Source organism: Piliocolobus tephrosceles, chromosome 14 (assembly GCF_002776525.5).
Source record: "Piliocolobus tephrosceles isolate RC106 chromosome 14, ASM277652v3, whole genome shotgun sequence".
In the NCBI taxonomy this organism is placed as follows: domain Eukaryota; kingdom Metazoa; phylum Chordata; class Mammalia; order Primates; family Cercopithecidae; genus Piliocolobus; species Piliocolobus tephrosceles.
This window is the reverse complement of record NC_045447.1, coordinates 42,484,517-42,506,685: the sequence shown is the minus strand read 5'-3', so window position 1 is coordinate 42,506,685 and position 22,169 is coordinate 42,484,517. Positions and strand designations below refer to the sequence as shown.

Genomic DNA, 22,169 nt, shown 5'->3' with positions numbered 1-22,169 from the left:
TCACAATCTATACATCTGACAAAGGACTAATATCCAGAATCTACAACAAACTCAAATGAGTAAGAAAAAAAAACAATGAATCCCATCAAAAAGTGGGCTAAGGAAATGAACAGACATTTCTTAGAAGAAGAATTCTTCATATGGCCAACAAGCATAGGAAAACATGTTCAACATCACTAATGATCAGGGATATGCAAATCAAAACCACAACGCGATACCACCTTACTCCTGTGAGAATGGCCATAATCAAAGAATCAAAAAACAGTAGATGTTGGTGGGGATGCAGTGATCAGGGAACACTTCTACAATGCTGGTGGGAATGTAAACTAGTACAGCCACTATGGAAAACAGTGGGGAGATTCCTTAAAGAACTAAAAGTAAAACTACCATTTGATCCAGCAATTTCACTCCTGGGTATCTACCCAGAGGAAAAGAAGGCATTATTTGAAAAAGTTCCTTATACACACATGTTTATAACAGCACAAGTCACAATAGCAAAATCATAGAACCAACCCAAATGCCCGTTAATCAATGAGTGGATAAAGAAACTGTGGTATATATATACATGGTGGAATACTACTCAGCCATAAAAAGGAATGAGTTAACAGCATTTGCAATGAATGACCTGGATGAGACTGGAGACTATTATTTTAAGTGAAGTAACTCAGAAATGAAAAACCAAACATCACAGGTTTCCACTGATAAGTGGGACCTAAGCTATGAGGACATAAAAGCATAAGAATGATACAATAGACTTTGGGGACTTGAGGGGAAGAGTGGGGGGTTGGGCAAAATATAAAAGACAACAGATATGGTGCAGTGTATACTGCTTGGGTGATGGGTGCACCAGGGTCTCACAAATCCCCACTAAAGAACTTACTCATGTAACCAAATACCACCTGTATTCCAATAACTTATGGAAAAATAAAATTATAAAAAAAAAAAGTTAAGCTGGGCTTGGTGTCTTGCACCTGTAATCCCAGCAGCTTGAGAGACTGAGGCAGGAGGATCACTTAAGCCCAGGAGTTCAAGGCTGCAGTGAGCTATGATTGCACCACTGCTGTCAGGCTAGGTGAGACAGTGCAAGACTCTTATCTTTATAAAAAGAAAGAAAAATTATGTAGCTGGTATATAAAAAACTCAGTAGATGGGATGAACTTTACCTTTTACACCACTGATAAATTAATTAATGAGTTAGAATATAGCACTAAAAATTCACACAGAACACATAAAAAAGGTTAGAATATGAAAAAGTAGTTGAAAGACAGGATTAATTGAGAGATTACAATGTATATAGAGTTATAGAAAAATATTGGTAGAAAACTAATTTTTGAAGATAACAATGGCTGAGAATTTTTAGCACTGAAGGGCCTGAGACATCAAATCAAAAGCAAACTTTATAGTGTAAGCAGTTTAAATAAACATGAATCCACATCTAGACAGGTTGTGGTGAAACTCTAGAATACCAAAAATCAAGAGAAAATCTTAGAAGCCACCAAAGTTAGAAGCCAGATACCCACAGAAGTACAATAGTTACAGAAACAGGTTTTTCATTAGCAATAGTTGATATCAGGAGGAAATGGAGTAATATTAATATCTTCAGTATGAAGGCAAAATAATGTTCAGTACCATGTTATGTCCAGGGAAACTGTTAATCCAGACTAAAGAATTTTTATTAGGTAAAATGTTAATTGTTATTAACATAAAGAAAATAATTTACGAGTTTTTTTGGGGGGGGTACATGTAAAACAAAATAAAAACTAAAACTCTAGATTAGCACTATCCAATAAAAATGTAATGCTGGTCACATATGTAATTTTTAATTTTATGGTAGTCACATTAGAAAAGAAAAAAGAGGTGAAATTATTTTTAATAATTTATTTAACCCAGTATGTCCAAAATACTATCATTTCAACATGTAATCAATATAAAAATTGAGCTATTTTACTTTCATTTTTTTCATGCTAAGTCTTCAAAATCCAAAATCTAGTTTGTATTTTATACTTAGAGCACATCTTTCTTTTTTTTTTTTTGAGACAGAGTCTCGCTATGTTGCCCAGGCTAGAGTGCAGTGACATGATCTCAGCTCACTGCAACCTCTGTCTCCTGCACTGAAGCAATTCTCATGTCTCAGCCTCCCGGGTAGCTGGGATTACAGGCATGTGCCACCACACTCAGCTTATTTTTGTATTTTTAGTAGAGATGGGGTTTCACCACGTTGGCCAGGCTGGTCTCGAATTCCTGACCTCAAATGGTACACCTGCCTCAGCCTCCCTAGTAGCTGGGATTACAGGCATGTGCCACCACACTCAGCTAATTTTTGTATTTTTAGTAGAGATGGGGTTTTACCACGTTGACCAGGCTGGTGTTGAACTCATGACCTCAAATGATCCACCTGCCTCAGCCTCCCAAAGTGCTGGGATTATAGGCGTCAGGCACTGCACCCAGTCATTAGAGCACATCTTAATTCAGACTGCCTGCCTATCAAGGACTCAAAAGCAGATGCAGGTAATGGCTACATTACCAAATTGGACAGTGTGGTTCTAGACAGTAACAACAAATAGGTTGTATGCATAGGAGAGTTTTGTTAAGTGGAAAGGTATAATATGTTAAGGCCCTCTTCATGTTCGAGAGGAAGATAAAAATAGTAAGTAATTCAGACTCTTCTAGAAAACTGTATAATTAAATATATCTGATGAAAAAACTGAAAAGATTTAACTAAAATAATGGAAATACAAACCATTATCGCTCTCAAAGCTGCAGAAGGGCAAAAGAGAATACTGGAAACTTAATCACTTCAGTAAAAGACAGGAGAGTTTAAAAAAGTAAAAAAAAAATTAAGTAAAGAAAAAGGATGATAAATAGAATACAGAAAACAAGAAGTAGGAAAAGTTCCAAATATATGAGTAGTTCAAAGTCATATAAATAGATTATTGTCTTTATTAAGAGTCAACAATTTGAATAAAAAACAAAATGATTTATCTGTTGATCTATCAATAGATGTTTAGCAATACCAAAAATAAAACCACTGAGAAATGGGAAAAGAAAACTGAGAGAAATTGTCAATATCAGACAGATGAAAGACCAAGGCCTTTAATAAAGATAAAATGAAACAGTACACATTAATAAAAGGAAAAGTCTACCAAGAAGATAAAATAATTATGAACTTGAATGCATCTTAAATATAGCCTTAAAATACACAAAGCAAAAATAGAATTATAAAGAATTAGAAGTCTACAATTATAGTGAGATATTTTAATACAGTTCTGTCCAAAACTGATAAATCAAGCAGATAAAAATTAGGCAGTAGAAGATTTAAAAATATCCTGAACAAATGGCTGTTATTAAAAAGTCAAAAAAAAAAAAATACAGATGTTGGCGAGCTTACGGAGAAAAAGGAACACTTATACACTGTTGGTGAGAGTGTAAATTAGTTCAACCATCGTGGAAAATAGTGTGTTGGTTCCTCAAAGACCTAAAAACAACTACCATTCGACCCAGCAGTCCCATTACTGGGTATATATCCAAAGGAATAAAGACACATGCATGCATATGTTCATTGCAGCAGTATTCACAATAGCAAAGACATGGAATCAACCTAAATGCCCATCAATGGCAAACCGGATAAAGAAAATGTGGTACATATACACCATGGAATACTAAGCAACTGTAAAAAAGAATGAGATTATGTCCTTTGCAGGAACATGGGTAAAGCTGGAGGCCATTATCTTTAGCAAACTAATGCAGGAACAGAAAGCCAAATACTGCATGTTCTTACTTAGAAGTAGGAGCCAGATGATGAGAAAACATGGACACACAGAGGGGAACAACAGACACTGGGGCCTTCCAGAGAGTGGAGGGTGGGAGGAGGGAGAGGATCAGGTAAAATAACTAATGAGTACTATAGGCTTAATACCTGAGTGACAAAATAATCTGTACAGCAAACCTCTATGATACAAGTTTAGCTATATAACAAACCTACACATGTACCCCTGAACTTAAAAATTTTAAAAAGTGGCTGGACACAGTGGCTCATGCCTGTAATCCTAGCACTTTGGGAGGCAGAGGCAGGTGGATCACCTGAAGTCAGGAGTTTGAGATCAGCCTGGCCATCTCAAACTCCTTTCACTGTTGAAACCTCGTGTCTACAAAAATACAAAAAAAAAAAAAGCCGGACTTGGTGGTGAGTGCCTGTAGTCTCAGCTACCCGGAGGCTGAGGCAGGAAAATCGCTGGAACCCAGAAGGTGGCGGCTATAGTGAGCTGAGATCGTGTCACTGCACACCAGCCTGAGTGACAGAGCAAGACTCCGTCTTAAAAAAAATAAAAAGAAAAAGAAAAAAGTTTTAAAAAGTGGAATATTTCTTAAAAAAAAAAAAAGGCAATATGAACAGAGTTAATGCATAGCTGAACAAATGAGAAAAGGTATTTCAATGTTAAAAGCTGACAAGGGACTAATACCCAGAATATACAAAAGATTCCTGCAAATAAAAATCAGGAGGGCAACCCCAGTTGAAAAATGGGCAAAGGATATGGACGAACAATTGATAGAAAGGAAACCCCTACAGCTATTATGCATGTAAAGAGAAGCTTAAAGTTATTAGTAATCACACAAATGAGAATTAGAACAAAATGCCACTTTACACCTATTGGACTGCAAAAATTTAAAAGCTGGATAAGCCAAATGTTGGCATGGATGGGTTCTGTATCATGATGGCTGATGGGGTGTGGATGCTACCGCCTTTCTGGAAGGATCTGGGGCTACTAATGCTATGACCCAGCAGTTACGCTACTTAGTATACAGTCCAGAGACATTCTCACAGGATCCACAAGAGCCCACAGGTTTGAGGTTGTTTGGTGTGGTGTATGTATGTGGGAGAGCACTGGAGCCAGCTGAGTGTCCACCATCAATGAGAGAATGCACAGGTGAAATGTGGCACATGACGCCAGGTAATGGGAACCCAGATTAGATATGCCTGTGCCACATGTATGAGGTTTCAGAACCTAGTAGTTTTTTAGAGAGAAGAAATAGTAAGAAGCAAAATATGTAATACACTATCATGATCATTTATGCAAATAAAACATACACCCAAATACCACAATACCTTTTCTTTTTGTAGAGATAGGGTCTTGCTGTGTTGCCCAGGCTGGCCTGACACTGCTGACCTCAAGTGATCCTCCCACCTCAGCCTCCCTAAGTGCTGGAATTACAGGCATGAGCCACTGTGCCTGGCCCTCCTCTGAATATCTAACCACAATCCAGCACTCATGAATGTGTGGGACCCAAATTCACACTACTGTATGGTTCAAAATCTCCAGCCAACAATTTTCAATTGGATTCAGGTTGGAAGCGCTGTCATGTACCTATAAAAGCAAATGTAAGTCTGCCAGGTGCAGTAGCACACACCTGTAGTCCCAGATACTTGGGAGGCCAAGACTCAGCCCAGGAGTTCATGGCCAGCCTGAGCAAAATAGCAAAACCCCCTCTCAGAAAAAAAGAAAAAAAAAAAAAAAAAAAAAAAGGAAACCAAACAAATTCAAATCTTTTCTGGAGGCAAAAAGTCAGTATCATAAAGAAGTTGATTCTCCCCAAATTATTCTATAAATTCAGTGTAGTTTTAGTTAAAACACCAACAGAGTTTTTCATAAAATTTGATTTTAAAACTTATATAGAACAGCAAGAGCCAGGCATGGTGGTGCATGCCTACAGTATGTAGTCTTAAAACAGGAGTAGATTAAGTGATAGTGGAGTATCCCAGAAACAGACCTATGTATCTATAAAAATGTTGTATATGATAGCAGGGGCATTATGAATCAGTGGGGGGTGGAAATGGAAAAGAGGTTTGGCTATATATATGAAAAAATAGAATAAAATTAGATCTCTACTTCACACCATAAGTGAAAATAACTTCCAGTTATATTAAAGATCTAATTATAAAAGCAAACCTTTAAAGTTTTAGGAGAAAGTATAGATTATACTTGTGTTCTAAGTGTAAGAAAGGATGTTTTTTAGATACAAAAAGCATAAATCATTAAGGATTGATCAGTTCAACTGCATAAAAGTTTTAAACTTCATTGTAACCAAATGCATCATAACAATGTGAGAAGATAGGCTATAATTGGTGGGAGAAGGTACTTTCAATGTACATAACCAAAAAAGTATTAGTATATAAGATAATAATATTTATTATCTTTTAGCAAAAGCAGCAGAGAATTACGTAAGATAAACTACAATGAACAGGCCGGGCACGGTGGCTCACGCCTGTAATCCCAGCACTTTGGGAGGCCAAGGTGGGCGGTTCACCTGAGGTTGGGAGTTCGAGATCAGCCTGACCAACATGGAGAAACCCCGTCTCTACTAAAAATACAAAAATTAGCCAGGCATAGTGGTGAATGCCTGTAGTCCCAGCTACTCGGGAGGCTGAGGCAGGAGAATCGCTTGAACCCAGGAAGCGGAGGTTACAGTGAGCCGAGACAGCGCTGCATTGCACTCCACCCTGGGCAACAAGAGCAAAACTCTGTCTCAAAAAAAATAAAAAATAAAAAACTATAATGAACAATAACTACAGAAAGATGTTCAAGTTTATTTATTATGGATGTGCAAATAAAAATAACAATAAATACCAAGAATTGGCAGAAAAATACTTGTTATTTCTCTTGGCAGCAAAATGTTGAGAAATAGGCACTCTTAGATATTACTGATGAAGTATAAATTTGTAACATTATTTTGAAGGGCAGTTTAGCCATATATGATAGAGTTGAAGATTAATGTTTTTTTAAATAATTAATGCAGGCTGGGCATGGTGGCTCATACCTGTAATCCAAGCATTTTGGGAGGCTGAGGTGGGAGAATCACTGGAGGGCAGGAGTTCAAGGCCAGCCTGGGGAACATAGTGAGACTCCGTCTCTACAAAAAATTTAAAAATTAGCCAGATGTGGTTGCATGTGCCTGTAGTCCCAACTACTTGGAAAGCTTAGGAGGATTGCTTGAGCCCAGGAGTTCGAGGCTTTAGGGAGCCATGATTGCACCACTGCATTCCAATCTGGGTGACAGAGCAAGACCCTGTCTCTTAAAAAAAGAATAAATAAGAAGAAGAAAGAAATTAATGCAAATGTGGACATGGAGGTGTATAAAGAAGATTCATTATAGCATTGTTTGTAATAGAGAGAAGTTGGAAACAACTTGAATATCTATCAAGAGGAAATTAATAGATAGATTCTGGTGTATTTATACAATGAAATACTATACATCAGTTAAGATAAATGAACTAAAAGCATCAGCATCTGCTACACATCTCAGAAATTTAAAGTTGAAGTAGAAAAGAAAAAAATGTAGAATGAGCTTTATAGTGTGATACCATTTACATAAAATTTGAAAACATTACAAACATAAGCTTGGTGAGGGCATGTATTTGTTCTGTGCTCTATTCCAGCATCTAGAATTGTACCTAGCATATGGTGGGTGCTTATTCAACATTTACAGAGAAAAAACTGAATGCAAAACAATACTATAAAGTGTTTATGGTTATATACATATGAATTCATGGTATTAAAAATTTATATCAGAATAACAACAAATTTTGGATAGTGGTTCCCCCTGGGGAGGAAGAGAAGGGAAGGGATTGGGGAGGGATATACAAGGCACTTCAACTGTGTTTGTAATGTTCAAAAATATGTGAAAGATAAAATGTTAAAATTGATAAAGCTGAGTGGTATCCCAGATGTTTGTTACATTTTTCATAGTTTTCTCTATGTTGCTAATATTTTATAATTTAAAAATTTCTTATCTCAGAAAGATAAGACTTGTGCAAAGTTGTTTGCCTTTACTCAAAACGACCTTTGACTAATCTGCTATTAGAATGTATTCTTTATCAATGTTAGCCTTCATTTGCTGCTGCCAGTGTGCCTGCCATAGCAACTCATACCTACAAATTTGAATCTGCTTCTTCTGATCTGTTGATTAGAGAAATCAATTTTGAAGCTCGTTTACAAGTATACATAACTTAAGAGTTTTGGCTGGGTGCAGTGGCTCACGCCTGTAATCCCAGCATTTTGGGAGGCCGAGGTGGGCAGATTGCCTGAGGTCAGGAGTTCCAGACCAGCCTGGCTAACATGGTGAAACCCAGTCTCTACTAAAAATACAAAAATTAGCTGGGCGTGGTGGCACATGCCTGTAGTCCCAGTTACTCAGGAGGCAGGAGACTCGCTTGAACCCAGGAGGCAGAGGTTGCAGTGAACCAAGATCGCGACACTGCACTCCAGCCTGGGCAATAGAGCAAGACTCTGTCTCAGGAAAAAAAAAAAAAAAAAAAAAGAGTTTTGAGTGAGAATCTGAAGAGTCTTCGGTGCATGAGCTTAAATGTGCATTATTTATTAATAATACTAACTTCCATTGTTTGAATGCTTTCTATGTGTCAAACCGTCTGTGAAGCACTTTTTATACATTACTTAATCCTTACAGTATCCCTCTGTGAGACAGATATTGTAGTTATTTAAGGAATAAAGAAACTATAACTCAAATAAAGAGATTTGCCCAAGTTCTTAGATATAGTAAGTGGTAGAGCTGGAATTCATACTCAGTTCCATTAGATCACCTCACTGTATTGTTCAGAGATACGGGCATGCATTTTCTGGTTTGGTTCTAGATAGTCATTTTGTACGTACTTGGTAATATCTTCTAGTTCATTTCTTAGTTTTGTGGTTTGCTTATTATCTTGTAAAATAAAAAAATAAAAACATTGATAGTTATGGAGAATATTTTCTGTTCATATTTTGGGAAAGTAGTGGGAAAAGTCTATAATTTAAATACTTAAGCCATTATACAGGCTTACTTCTCATTCCTGAGGGATCTGTATATGGATTCAGAGCTCATTTAATAATCATTAACCGGGTCTGGTGGCGGGCACCTGTAATCCCAGCTACTCGGGAGGCTGAGGCAGATAATTGCTTGAACCCGGGAGGTGGAGGTTGCAGTGACCCAACCAAGATCATGCCACTACACTCCAGCCTGGGCGACAGAGTGAGACTCCATCTCAAAAAAAAAAAAAAAAAAAAAAAAAATATATATATATGTCCCCCCAATTATGAAGTTGCAGGGAGAAGCCCTGAAGTCATCATAAGAATATTTATTTAGTGATATTACATTTAAAAAATTAGTACCCATTTAGCCAGGCATGGTGGCGGGTGCCTGTAATCCCAGCTACTCAGGAGGCTGAGGCAGGAGAATCGCTTGAACCAGGGAGGTGGAGATTGCAGTGAGCCGAGATCGCGCCATTGCACTCCAGCCTGGGCAACAAGAGCAAAACTCCATCTGAAAAAAAAAATAATAATTAGTACCCATTTAGGTAGCTCACGTCTGTAATTCCAGCACTTTGAGGCCAAGGTGGGCAGATCACCTGAAGTCAGGAGTTCGAGACCATGCTGGCCAACATGTTGAAAGCCCATCTCTACTAAAAATACAAAAATTAGCAGGGCATGGTGGTGGACGCCTGTAATCCCAGCTACTCAGGAGGCTGAGGCAGGAGAATCGCTTGAACCCAGGAGGTGGAGGCTGCAGTGAGCTGAGATCATGCCATTGCACGCCAGCCTGGGCAACAAGAGCGAGACTCCGTCTCAAAAAAAAAATTAATACCCATTTAAATATATCCCAGGATCTATTTCTCCCTCCCACTGTCTTTGTTGGTTTGCTGCTTATTGTTAAATGTCAAACTATATAATGCAAATGTAGGGCTGCGTCAGTGGGAACATGAAATTTCTTATCTTACGAAGGATGTAGAATTTTGCAAAACCCTGAAAATTATGTTAGAGAACTAGTCAAGTAATATAAAATCACTGGCAGATAATGATATCATAGAGTTAGAGTAGTGATCAATTTGATAAAAGAAAATGACATCAATTATGACACGATAGAGACCTCAAAGCATTATGTGAATATCTCACAGGACTAAGGAAAAAGGCCCTTGGGAAAATTGATGAGGCCCTTAAATGTTTATATAGAAATGACTCTCTGTTTTGGGTTTTGTTTTGTTTTGAGACAGGGTCTTGCTCTGTTACCCAGGCTAGGCTGGTGTGCAGTGGCACGATCATGGCTCAGTGCAACTTCTGCCTCCTGGGCTCAAGCAGTTCTCCTGCCTCAGCCTCTCAATAGCTGGGACTACAGGCTTGGCTAATCTTTTGTAGAGACAGGGTTTCTCTATGCTGCCGGGGCTGGTCTTGAACTCCTGACCTCAAGCAATCCACCTGGCTCAGCCTCCCGAAGTGTTGGGACTACAGGCGTGAGCTGCAGTGACCCTCTTTTTGATGATACTACAAATTCAAATATGAAGTAAGGATGTCATATTCTGCTATCATAATTTCATTGGGAAGATTATGTAAAAAATGCCAAACATTTAATTTATTCTTGTTCTGAGAATTTGCATATGCAGATGCTCTTCAACTTCTGATGGGATTATCTCCCAGCTGGAAGTCAAAATGCATTTAATACCCAGATAAACATCATAAAGTCAAAAAATTGTTAGTTGAACAATTATAAGTTGGGGATCATCTGTAGTTAAATAAACAGGGAAATGTTTATTTTCATGAGTTTTTGTTTAATATTTTTTTAAGATATAGACTCAACAACACTTTCATTTATACAATGAAATGTTGGTACCTGTTTTAATAGAATTCACTTTCAGTTTCTTTTATTCTTTACCATATCCTCTAACAATGAAGACCTTGAATTTGTCCAGATATCATCTTACCCATAGTTGTTACAGTCATGTATGTTGGGGTTTGATGGGGACATTTGGAGTTCTGTGATTCAGAGACATAGATTTCAGTGTGTTTGAAGGGTTGTCTTCTATTTATTGGGGTCTGTGGAGTTATAAATATTTTACAATTATTAACTTAGTAAGCTAGGCCAAGTTTTATTTTGAGAGGACGAGGCCCACATATCCAAGGATTTGTCTAATGCTACATTCTTTGCATCTGTTGATTTTGGGATAAAAATTGTTCTGGATGCTTTAATTTATCTCCTAGTGTACATTCTTAATATTCTACATTTTTTTTTCTCTTTATCAGTGATTTTCCAATACCAAAGTTTTTTTTGTTTGCTTTGCTGCCCAGGCTGGAGTGCAGTGGCACGATCTTGGCTCACTGCAGCCTCCGCCCCGCCAGCTCAAGCGATTCTCCTGCGTCAGCCTCCCAAGTAGCTGATATTACAGGCATGCATCATCACACCTGGCTAGTTTTTGTATTTTTAGTAGAGACGGGTTACATCATGTTGCCCAGTCTAGTCTCAAACTCGAGCTCAGGAGATCCACTCTTCTTGGCCTCCCAAAGTGCTGGAATTACAGGCGTGAGCCACTGTGCCCAGCCATCGTTTTTTAAAATTTATATTTTACTAAACAGCAACTTCCAATATCAAAGTTTTTAACAAGTAATATTTTGAGGTGAAAATGAGCCAATTAAAGTCAAAGTATTAAATTTCTCATTAAACTTATTCATTTCAAAATTATTCGCTTTTATTCCAACTTTATATTTTTCTATACTTTTGGTATTAAAATATCCTTTCATGCAACAATTATCATTTTTTAAATGACCTTATTAACAAAAATTAAAATGCTAGTCCCCCTTTTTATTTTTTATGAAAGTCCAACAGTCTGGAAATCTAGCCAGTTCAGAGACCTTTCTGAAACTCTCATTCTAATAATCTCTCTTCCTTAAGACTCTCAGACCACTGTGGCCTGCAGCAACATAACCCCACTGGGGTTTTAAATCCATCCGTGCATTAAGTATTTTCTGTAGACTGAATAAAATATCTTTGTTATTTTTAAAAAACTTTTCAAAAGTATGAGTATGCTCAATTTATTTTAAAACTTTAACTTTCCAGTAGTCTTTTAGAAAATATTTTTTGCATGTATTTTTCTCAATCATGTAATTTTTTTTTTTTTTTTTGGAGACAGCGTTTCACTCATGTCGCCCAGGATGGAGTGCAGTGGTGCTATCTCGACTCACTGCAACCTCTGCCTCCCTAGCTCAAGCGATTCTCTTGCCTCAGCCTCCTGAGCAGATGGGACTATAGGCGCGTGCCACCACACCTGGCTAATTTTTGTATTTTTCGTAGAGATGAGTTCTCACTATGTTGCCCAGGCTGGTCTCAAAACTCTTGAATTCAAGTGATCAGCTGGCCTCCGCCTCCCAAAGTGCTGGGATTATGGGTGTGAGCCACTGTGTCCAGTCTCAGTCAGGTAATTTCTGTCAAGTATGGAAGTCATTTAACTAGTTTTACTTTAGAAAGCATCATCAGGGCTCGGCGCAGTGGTTCACACCTGTAATCCTAGCACTTTGGGAGGTCGAAGGGGCAGATCAGTTGAGGTCAGGAGTTCAAAACCAGCTTGGCCAACATGTTGAAACCCTGTCTCTACTAAAAATGTAAAGAAAATTAGCAGGAACCAGGCGTGGTGGCTCATTCCTGTAATCCCAGCACTTTGGGAGGCTGAGGCAGGGAGATAGATCATTTGATGCCCGAAGTTTGAGACTAGCCTGGCCAAAATGGTGAAACCCCGTCTCTACTGAAAATACAAAAATTAGCCGGGCGTGATGGCGGGCGCCTGTAATCTCAGCTACTTGGGAGGCTGAAGCAGGAGAATGGCATGAACCCGGAAGGTGGAGGTTGCAGCGAGCCGAGATCGCGCCACTGCACTCCAGCCTGGGAGACAAGAGTGAGACTCCGCCCCCGCAAAAAAAGATTACCTGGGCGTGGTGGCGGGCGCCAGTAATCTCGGCTACTCAGGAGGCTCAAGCAGGAGAATCGCTTGAACCCGGGAGGCGGAGATTGCAGTGAGCTGAGATCACGCCATTGCACTTCAGCCTGGGCAACAGCAGCTAAACTCAGTCTCAAAACAACAACAACAACAACACATTATCAGTAAGGGTAAACCTATAAGGGAAAAATGGACTTGACAATATAAGAATTAAAATTTTGATTAGCTGGGCATGGTGGCGTGTGCCCATAGTCCCAGCTACTCAGGAGACTGAGACAAGGAGGGTTGCTTGAGTCTGGGAGGTCAAGGCTGTGGTGAGCCATAATCATCACTGCACTCCAGCCTGGGCAACAGCAAGACCTTGTCTCAAGAAAAAAAAAAAATTAAAATTTTGATATGGTGAGAAAACGTAAACCATATAAAAGAAATATGTGGCCGGGCGCGGTGGCTCAAGCCTGTAATCCCAGCACTTTGGGAGGCCGAGACGGGCGGATCACGAGGTCAGGAGATCGAGACCATCCTGGCTAACAAGGTGAAACCCCGTCTCTACTAAAAACTACAAAAAACTAGCCGGGCGAGGTGGCGGCGCCTGTAGTCCCAGCTACCCGGGAGGCTGAGGCAGGAGAATGGCGTGAACCCGGGAGGCGGAGCTTGCAGTGAGCTGAGATCTGGCCACAGCACTCCAGCCCGGGTGACAGAGCGAGACTCCGTCTCAAAAAAAAAAAAAAAAAAATGTGGAAAATATATACAATGCACAATATTTGAAAAACTGATATATTATCTTTAAAGTTTTTTTTTACAACACAGTAATTAAAATAATACTGCAGTTGTAAAATCAGCAAGGAACATGAACAGCAAAGAAATATATCTTTCTAATAAATGTGAAAAAGTTTCAACTTTACTAAAAATAAAAGTTTCAACTTAAAACAAGATGATATTTTTTCCTAGCACTTAGGAGAAAGTTTTTTTAAAGACCTATGTGGCAAGGATTTGGGAAAGTGGACACTCTCCTAACTGCTGATGGAACTCATATTGGTATGTTTTTCTGGAGGACAATTTGGCTATATTTAAAAAAACTTACATTACAAACAAATCCCATTTTACTTAGCAATATGTTTTTCTGGGAATATACTTAGAGACATAAATAGGGATGTGATTAATATTTGGCTGTAAGTATGCTCATCTTAGTGTTTTTTAGTAGTAAAAAATTGTAAGCAATCCAAATACCCAAAAATTGCATATTCATTTTAAAAAGAAGCCGGGCACGGTAGCTCACGCCTGTAATCCCAGCACTTTGGGAGGCTGAGGCAGGTGGATCACCTGAGGTCAGGAATTCGTGACCAGCCTGGCCAACCTGACGAAACCCGTCTCTACTAAAAATACAAAAATTAGCCGGGCGTCGTGGTGGGTGCCTGTAATCCCAGCTACTCTGGAAGCTGAGGCATGAGAATCACTTGAATCCAGGAGGTAGAGGTTGCAGTGAGCACCTGGGGGATAGAGCATGACTCTGTCTCTAAAAAAAAAAATTTTTAAAGAAAAAAGATTTCAGTTTCTTCATACAGTGAACAGTATTCAGCCATTAAAAACGATTTTGCCAATAAATCTTTAATAACATGGCAATATGTTTTTGAGATAATATTAGGTTTAAAACATAGAAATTAAGCTAAACATCAATAAACTGGTTATTTTTGGTGATGGATTTTTTTTTCATTAAAAATATTTTCAATAGAAATGTTTTTTGTTATTGTTATTTTTAAAATAAGAGATGGGGTTTCGTCATGTTACCCAGGCTCGTCTCAAACTCCTGAGCTCAAGGGATCCATCCATCTTGGCCTTCCGAAGTTTTGGGATTATAGGCATGAGCAACCACGCCTGGCCAAGAAATGTATTTTTATAATTAAAAAATAGTTACTGGGAATCACCATAGAATAAATCCATAATGTACTCCCTAGTCATCTCTACTTTCCTATACACAGCATTCCTAACACTGCTTCTCAGAGGGCACCATCCGCTTACATGCCTGTGTACCTTTGCTTACCCCCGGCCACTTAGGGAGTTCCTGCTCATCTTTTATTCAGTTCAAATGATAACATCATGAAATCTTTCCCAACCACCCTCTTTGCTTATTCCACACAATTATTTTGTGTAATTATGTAGTTACATTGTCTTTTCTGCTAGGCAGTGAACTCCTCTTTCATTTATTTTATAAGTATTTGTTGAGTGCGTATGTGTCTGGCACCATGTGTATTGTATACTGCAGATCTAACCATGACCCGAGGCAGACAGGTTCCTTCTGCCTTCAAGGAGTTTATAGTAAAGTTGTTCCTTACAATATAATTTTTTTTTTTTTTTTTTGAGACGGAGTCTCGCCCTGTTGCCCAGGCAGGAGTGCAGTGGTGCCATCTGGGCTCACTGCAAGCTCTGCCTCCTGGGTTCACGCCATTCTCCTGCCTCAGCCTCCCAGTGGTTGGGATTACAGGCGCTCGCCACCATGCCCGGCTAATTTTTTGTATTTTTAGTAGAGACGGGGTTTCACCAACAGTATAATATTAAGTATTATGATAGAAGCTCCCAGAATGCTTTGGGAGCTCAGAGAATTGGTAGGTCTACCAGACTGGTTAAATAGGAAAGGCTTCCTCCTGGAGGGGATAACAGCTGAGTATAGTTATATGCCACATAACAACATTTAAGTGAGTGACATCATATACAACAGTGGTTCCAGAAGATTATAATGGAGCTGAAAAGTTCCTATTGCCTAATACTTACTGTGTTATACTTTTTATTGTTATTTTAGAATGTACTCCTACTTTAAAAAAAAAAAAGTAAACTGTAAAACAGCCTTAGGGAGGTTCTTCAGGAGGTATTCCAGAAGAAGCCATTGTTATCAGGAGATGACAGCTCTGTTCCTGTTATTGCCCAGTGGGGCAAGATGTGGAGGTGAAAGACAGTGATACTGATGATTTTTACCCTGTGTAGGGCTAGGCTAATGTGTGTCTTTGTTTTTAACAAAAAAGTTTAAAAAGTAAACATTTTAATAGAAAAAAGTTTATAAAATAAGGATATAAAGAACATAGTTTTGTACAGTTGTACAATGTGTTTGTGTTTAAGCTGTTATTACAAAAGAGTCAAAAGTTTAAAAAATGAAAAATTCATTAAGTAAAAAAAGTTATAGTAATCTAAGGTTATTACTGAAGAAAAAGTTTTTAATAAAGTTAGTGTAGCATAAGTGTACAGTGTTTATAATGTCTACAGTAATGGACAGCAATGCCCTAGGCCTTCACAGTGACTCACCCCTCACTCACTGACCCACCCAGAGCAACTCCACTCCTGCAAGCTCCATTCATGGTAAGTGCCCTATACAGGTGTAACATTTTAAATCTTTTATACAGTACTTTCACTGTATTTTTTTCTATCTTTCAGTATACAAATACTCACAATTGTGTTACAGTTGCCTACAGTATTTAGTACGGTAACATGCTGTGCACATTTGTAGCCTATGAGTGATAGGCTACATACCATATATACCATATAACCTCAGTGTGTACCATCTAGGTTTGAGTAAGTTCATTCTATGATGTTCACACAACAACAAAATCACCTAAGGACACATTTCTCAGAATGTATTCCATCATTAAGCGACACATGATGGTATTAAAAAGAAAGCAAGAATTAGCCAGATCCAGGGGCAGGAGGAAGGTTGTTTCAGGTAGCAGAAACAACCTATGTAAACGCCTGGTATTTGAAAACCATGATCAATTTTAGGAGAGTCGTTATGGTATTTGTGGATATTGAGGTTGATTTCTGACAATTATATGTAAATTTATCTTGGAAGAAGCACCAGAATTCATTTCTTCGGTAAGAGATTAGGATAACAGCATGTATTACAGAAAGCATCCTAATGTTAAACAAAAATTCAAGTGTGAATAGTAGTTTATTTTTTAAGCATTTGTATTAAATATATTCTCACTAAGGATTGAGAAGTTAGTGTAAAATAATAAAAAGTGTGAATTATATAGTATTTTAAGTCTTATTTTGTAATCTTGACTGGTCCTAATAAAATGTTGCTAAAAGATTATTTGGGAAATACCTTTGAGTTAAAAGATTTTTAAAAATGGCAATTTTTACATCAATTTTTGTGTGTAAATGTGTTCTAAATAGAAAAAGATGTTCAAGGCAGAGCAAATATTTCTCATGATTTTGATTACCTGTAATGTGTCCCTCTCGGCAATCAAGTCTTCAAAACTTCCTCTATCTCCTATTAAATTCTCTCTCATCATTTTTGTTTCCTATAGAGATTCTGAAGTTCTTTTTTTCCCTTCTGTCACTGTTTTCCAAACACTTACCCCTATTTCCAATTTCAAATAAAAATCAGTAATTTAAAGCAAATGGATCCAATTGCAATGTGACTGTCATTAAATCATAGTATCCTGGCTCTGTAATTATGCAAAGTATACTTTTTATAGTATATCAGAGTCATTGGGTTTATATAGTGAGTGTGTAGTCCTTTTTTTCTTTCTTTCTTGACTAGGTAATATAGTGACTGTTTCTCAAATCAATTTTCCTTTAAAAAGAGATTAAATGAACCAGGGTTTTGTTTTTCTGCTTTTATAGATTTCTTGATAACCGGCTGTTTGCTACCTGCTCTGATGACACTACAATAGCACTATGGGATCTGAGAAAATTGAACACCAAAGTATGCACTTTACATGGTCACACTAGCTGGGTGAAGAACATCGAATATGATACTAATACAAGACTCTTAGTAACATCAGGATTTGATGGAAATGTCATTATTTGGGACACTAACAGGTTTGTGAATAGGAGACCATGTTAGGATTATGAACAAAAACATTTTTTTAAAGATGGTGGACAAATTCAGTGTTCTGTCCTAGCCTCAAGAAAGAAACTGGCTTTAGGAAAAACAACCAAAAACTGATGATATCGTTAATTGTACTTACTCATATACTGCAACTGAAAATTTTAGGAGAAAATGATACAGGAAGGAGACCAAGTAGTATAGTTAATGATGAAAACTGGCATATAAAAAGAGTTTCCTGAATTTAAGGAAAAATATTTTTGTTATTTCTCCTGCAAAACTAAACTGTTTCTCACTTTTTCTTCCTTCAATTCTACATATATTTATTTTGTAATTTTTGTTCTTTGTTTTCATGCATTAAAAGAGTAGTTCTCATTTGGAATGGTACTGATCTCAAAGGGAATGTTTAGAAATAAAGCATGGGGCAGTTTTGGTTGTCACTATGGGGGAAGAGAGCTGTCTACTAGCATTTAGTCGGCAAGGACCAGAGTTTCTAAACATCCTGCAGTACACAGGTCAGTGTGCAGAGTGGACTAGTTGTCCCACCTAAAATGCCAGTTATGCCTCTGTTGTGAAACATTCCAACAAAATGTCTCCTTTTAAAGAAACTGATACTTAAAGAGTTGAAGTTTGAAAAATAATTGAAACATGCCTGCTTTGCTAGCCATGGTGAAATGATAATACAGTAAACACACCATGATCATTTCTGTGTGTATTTGTTTTTGTTGTTGTTTTGAGACAGGGTCTTGCATTGTCACCCAGGCTGTAGTGCAGTGGTGCAGTCACAGCTCACTGCAGCCTGGATCTCCTAGGCTTAAGTGATCCTCCTGCCTCAGACTCCTGAGTAGCTAGGACTATAGGCATGTGCCACCATGCCCACCGAATTTTTTAATTTTTGTAGAGACGGGGTCTCTCTATGCTGCCCAGGCTGGTCTTGAACTCCTGGGCTCAAGTGATCCTCCTGCCTCAGCTCCCAAAGTACAAGGATTATAGGCATGAGCCACTGTGTGTGGCCATCATTTTTGGAATATTCTTTTTAGAGGTCATATGTAAAAAGAGAGGGGCTATTTTTAGAGATTTGTAGCTACCCATACTCTTTTGAGTGGAAGACAAAACTATTGGTTATCTTTAGACAAAGACAAGCATACCTACTAAATGAATTTGTTTACTAAAATTTAGAAATAAAATTTGAATAGAAACATAAATGATAATTTCCAAATTAGTAGAGAGTAAAAAACTAATAAAACATGATGAATCCCATAGAAGCAGAGAAGGGAAGGAAAAAAGAGAATTATTTAAAAGAAAAGATAAGTTAAGAAGCACAAAACCAGTCATATACTGCAACTAAAAATGTTGGAGAAAATTATACAGGAAGGAGACCAAGTTGTATAGTTCATGATGAAAACTGGCTTATAAAATAAATTTCCTTAATTTCAGGAAAAATTTTTTTTGTTATTTCACAAAGCATAAAACTGGTAGGCAGATAACCTAAGCTTCAATCCAAATATTAATAATTGTGACAAACATATATGGACTAAACTGTCCAGTTAAAAATAGACAGTGTTAGATTAGATTAAAAATAAAACAGAGCTGTATTTTCTTTGTAAGGGACACAGTTAAAACATACCCAGAAAAGTTGAAAGTAAAAGGATGAGAAAAAACAAACAGAATTATACATCAAAGACAAAACAGTTGTAGCTACATTAATAGCAGACAAAATAAAGTTTAAGGCAAAAAGCATTATTGATAAAAAGGTACTATAACAAAAGATTAATTTCACTAAAATATAAAAGCTTGTATGCACCTAAAAACATAGCATAAAAATATAAAAAGCAAAAGTGGAGAGAATTACAAGAAAGAAGTGAGAAATCTCCATCTCAGTGGAAAATATTAACAGCATTCTCTCATTTACTAATAGATAAGATAGACAAAAATGGGCCGGATGTGGTGGCTCACGCCTGTAATCCCAGCACTTTGGGAGGCTGAGGTGGGTGGATCACCTGAGGTCAGGAAACCAGCCTGGCTAACATGGTGAAACTCTGTCTCTACGAAGAATACAAAAATTAGGCCAGGTGTGGTGGCTCACACCTGTAATCCCAGCACTTTGGAAGGCTGAGGTGGGTGGATCACCTGAGGTCAGGAGTTCAAGACCAGCCTGGCCAGCATGGCAAAACCCCATCTCTACTAAAAATACAAAAATTAGCCAGGCGTGGTGGCTGGCGCCTGTGATCCCAGCTACTTGGGAGGCTGAGGCAGGAGAATCACTTGAACCCAAGAGGTGGAGGTTGCAGTGAGCCGAGATTGTGCCACTGTACTCCAGCCTGGGCCACAGAGTGAGACTCCGTCTCAAAACAACAACAACAACAAAAACACAAAAATTAGCAGGGCCTAGTGGCACACACCTGTAATCCCAGCTACTTGGGAGACTGAGGCAGGAGAATCGCTTGAACGTGGGAGGCGGAGGTTGCAGTGAGCCAGCCTGGGTGACAGAGTGAGATTCTGTCTAAACAACAACAACAACAACAAACAAAGAAAAATGGATAAGGCCATGGAAGATTTAAATATTATTAATAAGCTTGATATATTACACATATTTAGAATTCCGCTCCCAACAACTAGTAAAAATATCCTCTGAAGCAAACTTAGAATAGGTACAAAAATTGAGCATGTACTGAACTACAAAGTAGGTTTCAGCTGGTACCAAAAAACTATTATCACACAAACCATTTTCCCTGTTCTTAGTATCATTTAGTTATTAATTAAAAATTCTCATGTTTAGAGACTTATAAACTCGCTTTTAAATAATTTATGAATCAAAGAAGAAATCATACTGAAGATAGGTTGAAAACTAATGAACTAAGCATCTTACTCAAAAAACTGGAAAAAAGTAAAAGGATAAATCCAATGAAAGTAGATGTATGGAAATGATAAGTGTAAAAGCACAAAACTGATGATGTTAAAAATGAAAATATAATAGAGGATTTTTAAAAGCCTGCTCTTTTAAAAAAGCTAATTGAATAGGCAATTCTCTGGCAAGATTCATCAAGAGAAAAAAGACAAAAATAACTAATATCAGCAACAAAAAAGGAGACAACAATATAGAATAAGATGATAGATGAGCTTTATTCCCTATATACTTGAAAACTTTGATGAAATAGGCAGTTTACTAAAAAATACACCTTAGCAAAACTGGCAAAGGAAGAAATAGAAAACCTGAAATACAACTATTACTAGGACTAATATTTAGCCAATATGTACTGGTTCAGCTGAAGCATTGTTAAAAGATTGAACTTCTTCCATACTAATTTGTAAATAGGCAGTGCCCTGAGTTACCCTCTGACACCCTCTGACACCCTCTGACTACCCAGGCCCCTCTTCTAGAGATACCTCCCTCAAAACCTTCCCATGATTCAGTAGCAAAAGCCCCCGTTACACGATATGGCGATTCCAGGACCCTGTTCCAGCACAGCCATCTGCATCTATTCTGACTGGCAAGTGTTCGTGCAGTGCTTGTTATTTAAATATTCTGAATATCACCTCTGCCACAGCCATTAAAGAAAGGGAAAAAATGAATTAAAACCTACCTACAGTACTAATAAAAGAGCAGTTCTGTCCGTTTTACAGGTGACTTCTACCAAATACTGCAAATAAGAGAACATTCTAATTTTATTAAACTGATCAGATTACTGAAAAAGGGAATTCTTACATCATGTATAAAACTAGTATGACCATGATACTTGAAGTTAACAAAGATAATATTAAAAAAAAGAAAGGCAAATCTGTAATATGAATGTAAATACAAATATTCTAAATGCAAGGAAATTGAACCCTACATTATAGTAAATATCATGACCAAGTTGGGCTTACTCAAGGAATGAAAAGATGGTTTATCAATAGAAATTGTATTAATATAATTATCCCCATTAACAGATAAAATGGGTAAATTTGTATGATTGTTTCAAATGAGGAATAAGATTCAACATTCAGTCGTAATTAAAAACAAAAGAGAGGAGACATCATAACCAACCTTACAGAAATTAAAAGGATTAATAAGGAGTACTATGAGCAACTTTATAGCAACAAATTAGGCAACATAGATGAACAGGTAGACACCTAGGGAGTCACAAATTACTGAAACTGACTTAAGATAAATAGAAAATCTATAGACTCATAGACCTACAGCAAGTAAATAAATCCAATTGGTAAATTTTTTTTATTTTTTTAAGATGGAGTCATTGCAACCTGTGCTTCCCGGAGTCAAGTGATCCTCCTGCCTCAGCCTCCTAAGTAGCTGGGATTACAGGCGTCCGCCACCACCCCGGCTAACTTTTGTATTTTTAGTAGAGACAGGGTTTCACCATGTTGGTCAGGCTGATCTCAAACTCCTGACCTCAGTGATCTGCCCACCTTGGCCTCCCAAAGTGCTGAGACTACAGGTGTGAGCCACTGTGACTGGCCTGAATTGGTAATTTAAAAATAATCCCACAGTGAAAAGCCCAGAATCAAATGGCTTCAGTGATTAATTCTACCAAATATTTACATAGTAAATAATAACAATCCTTCACAAACTCTTCCAGAATATAGAGGAGACAGGATACTTTCCAACTC

The 22,169-nt window shown here is 37.7% G+C and overlaps 1 protein-coding gene across 3 annotated transcripts in view; it reads left to right on the top strand.

Moving 5' to 3' along the window:
• DCAF10 (DDB1 and CUL4 associated factor 10) overlaps positions 1–22,169 on the top strand; it is a 65,797-nt gene that overhangs the window by 22,272 nt on the left and 21,356 nt on the right. For 2 of the 3 annotated variants that reach the window (XM_023203138.3, XM_023203139.1), the window contains exon 3: positions 17,357–17,554. The exons of the other annotated variant lie outside the window; for it this stretch is intronic. In XM_023203138.3, coding sequence (XP_023058906.1) covers positions 17,357–17,554 — 198 coding nt within the window. The remainder of the gene's footprint in view (positions 1–17,356; positions 17,555–22,169) is intronic. 3 annotated transcript variants of the gene reach the window in all.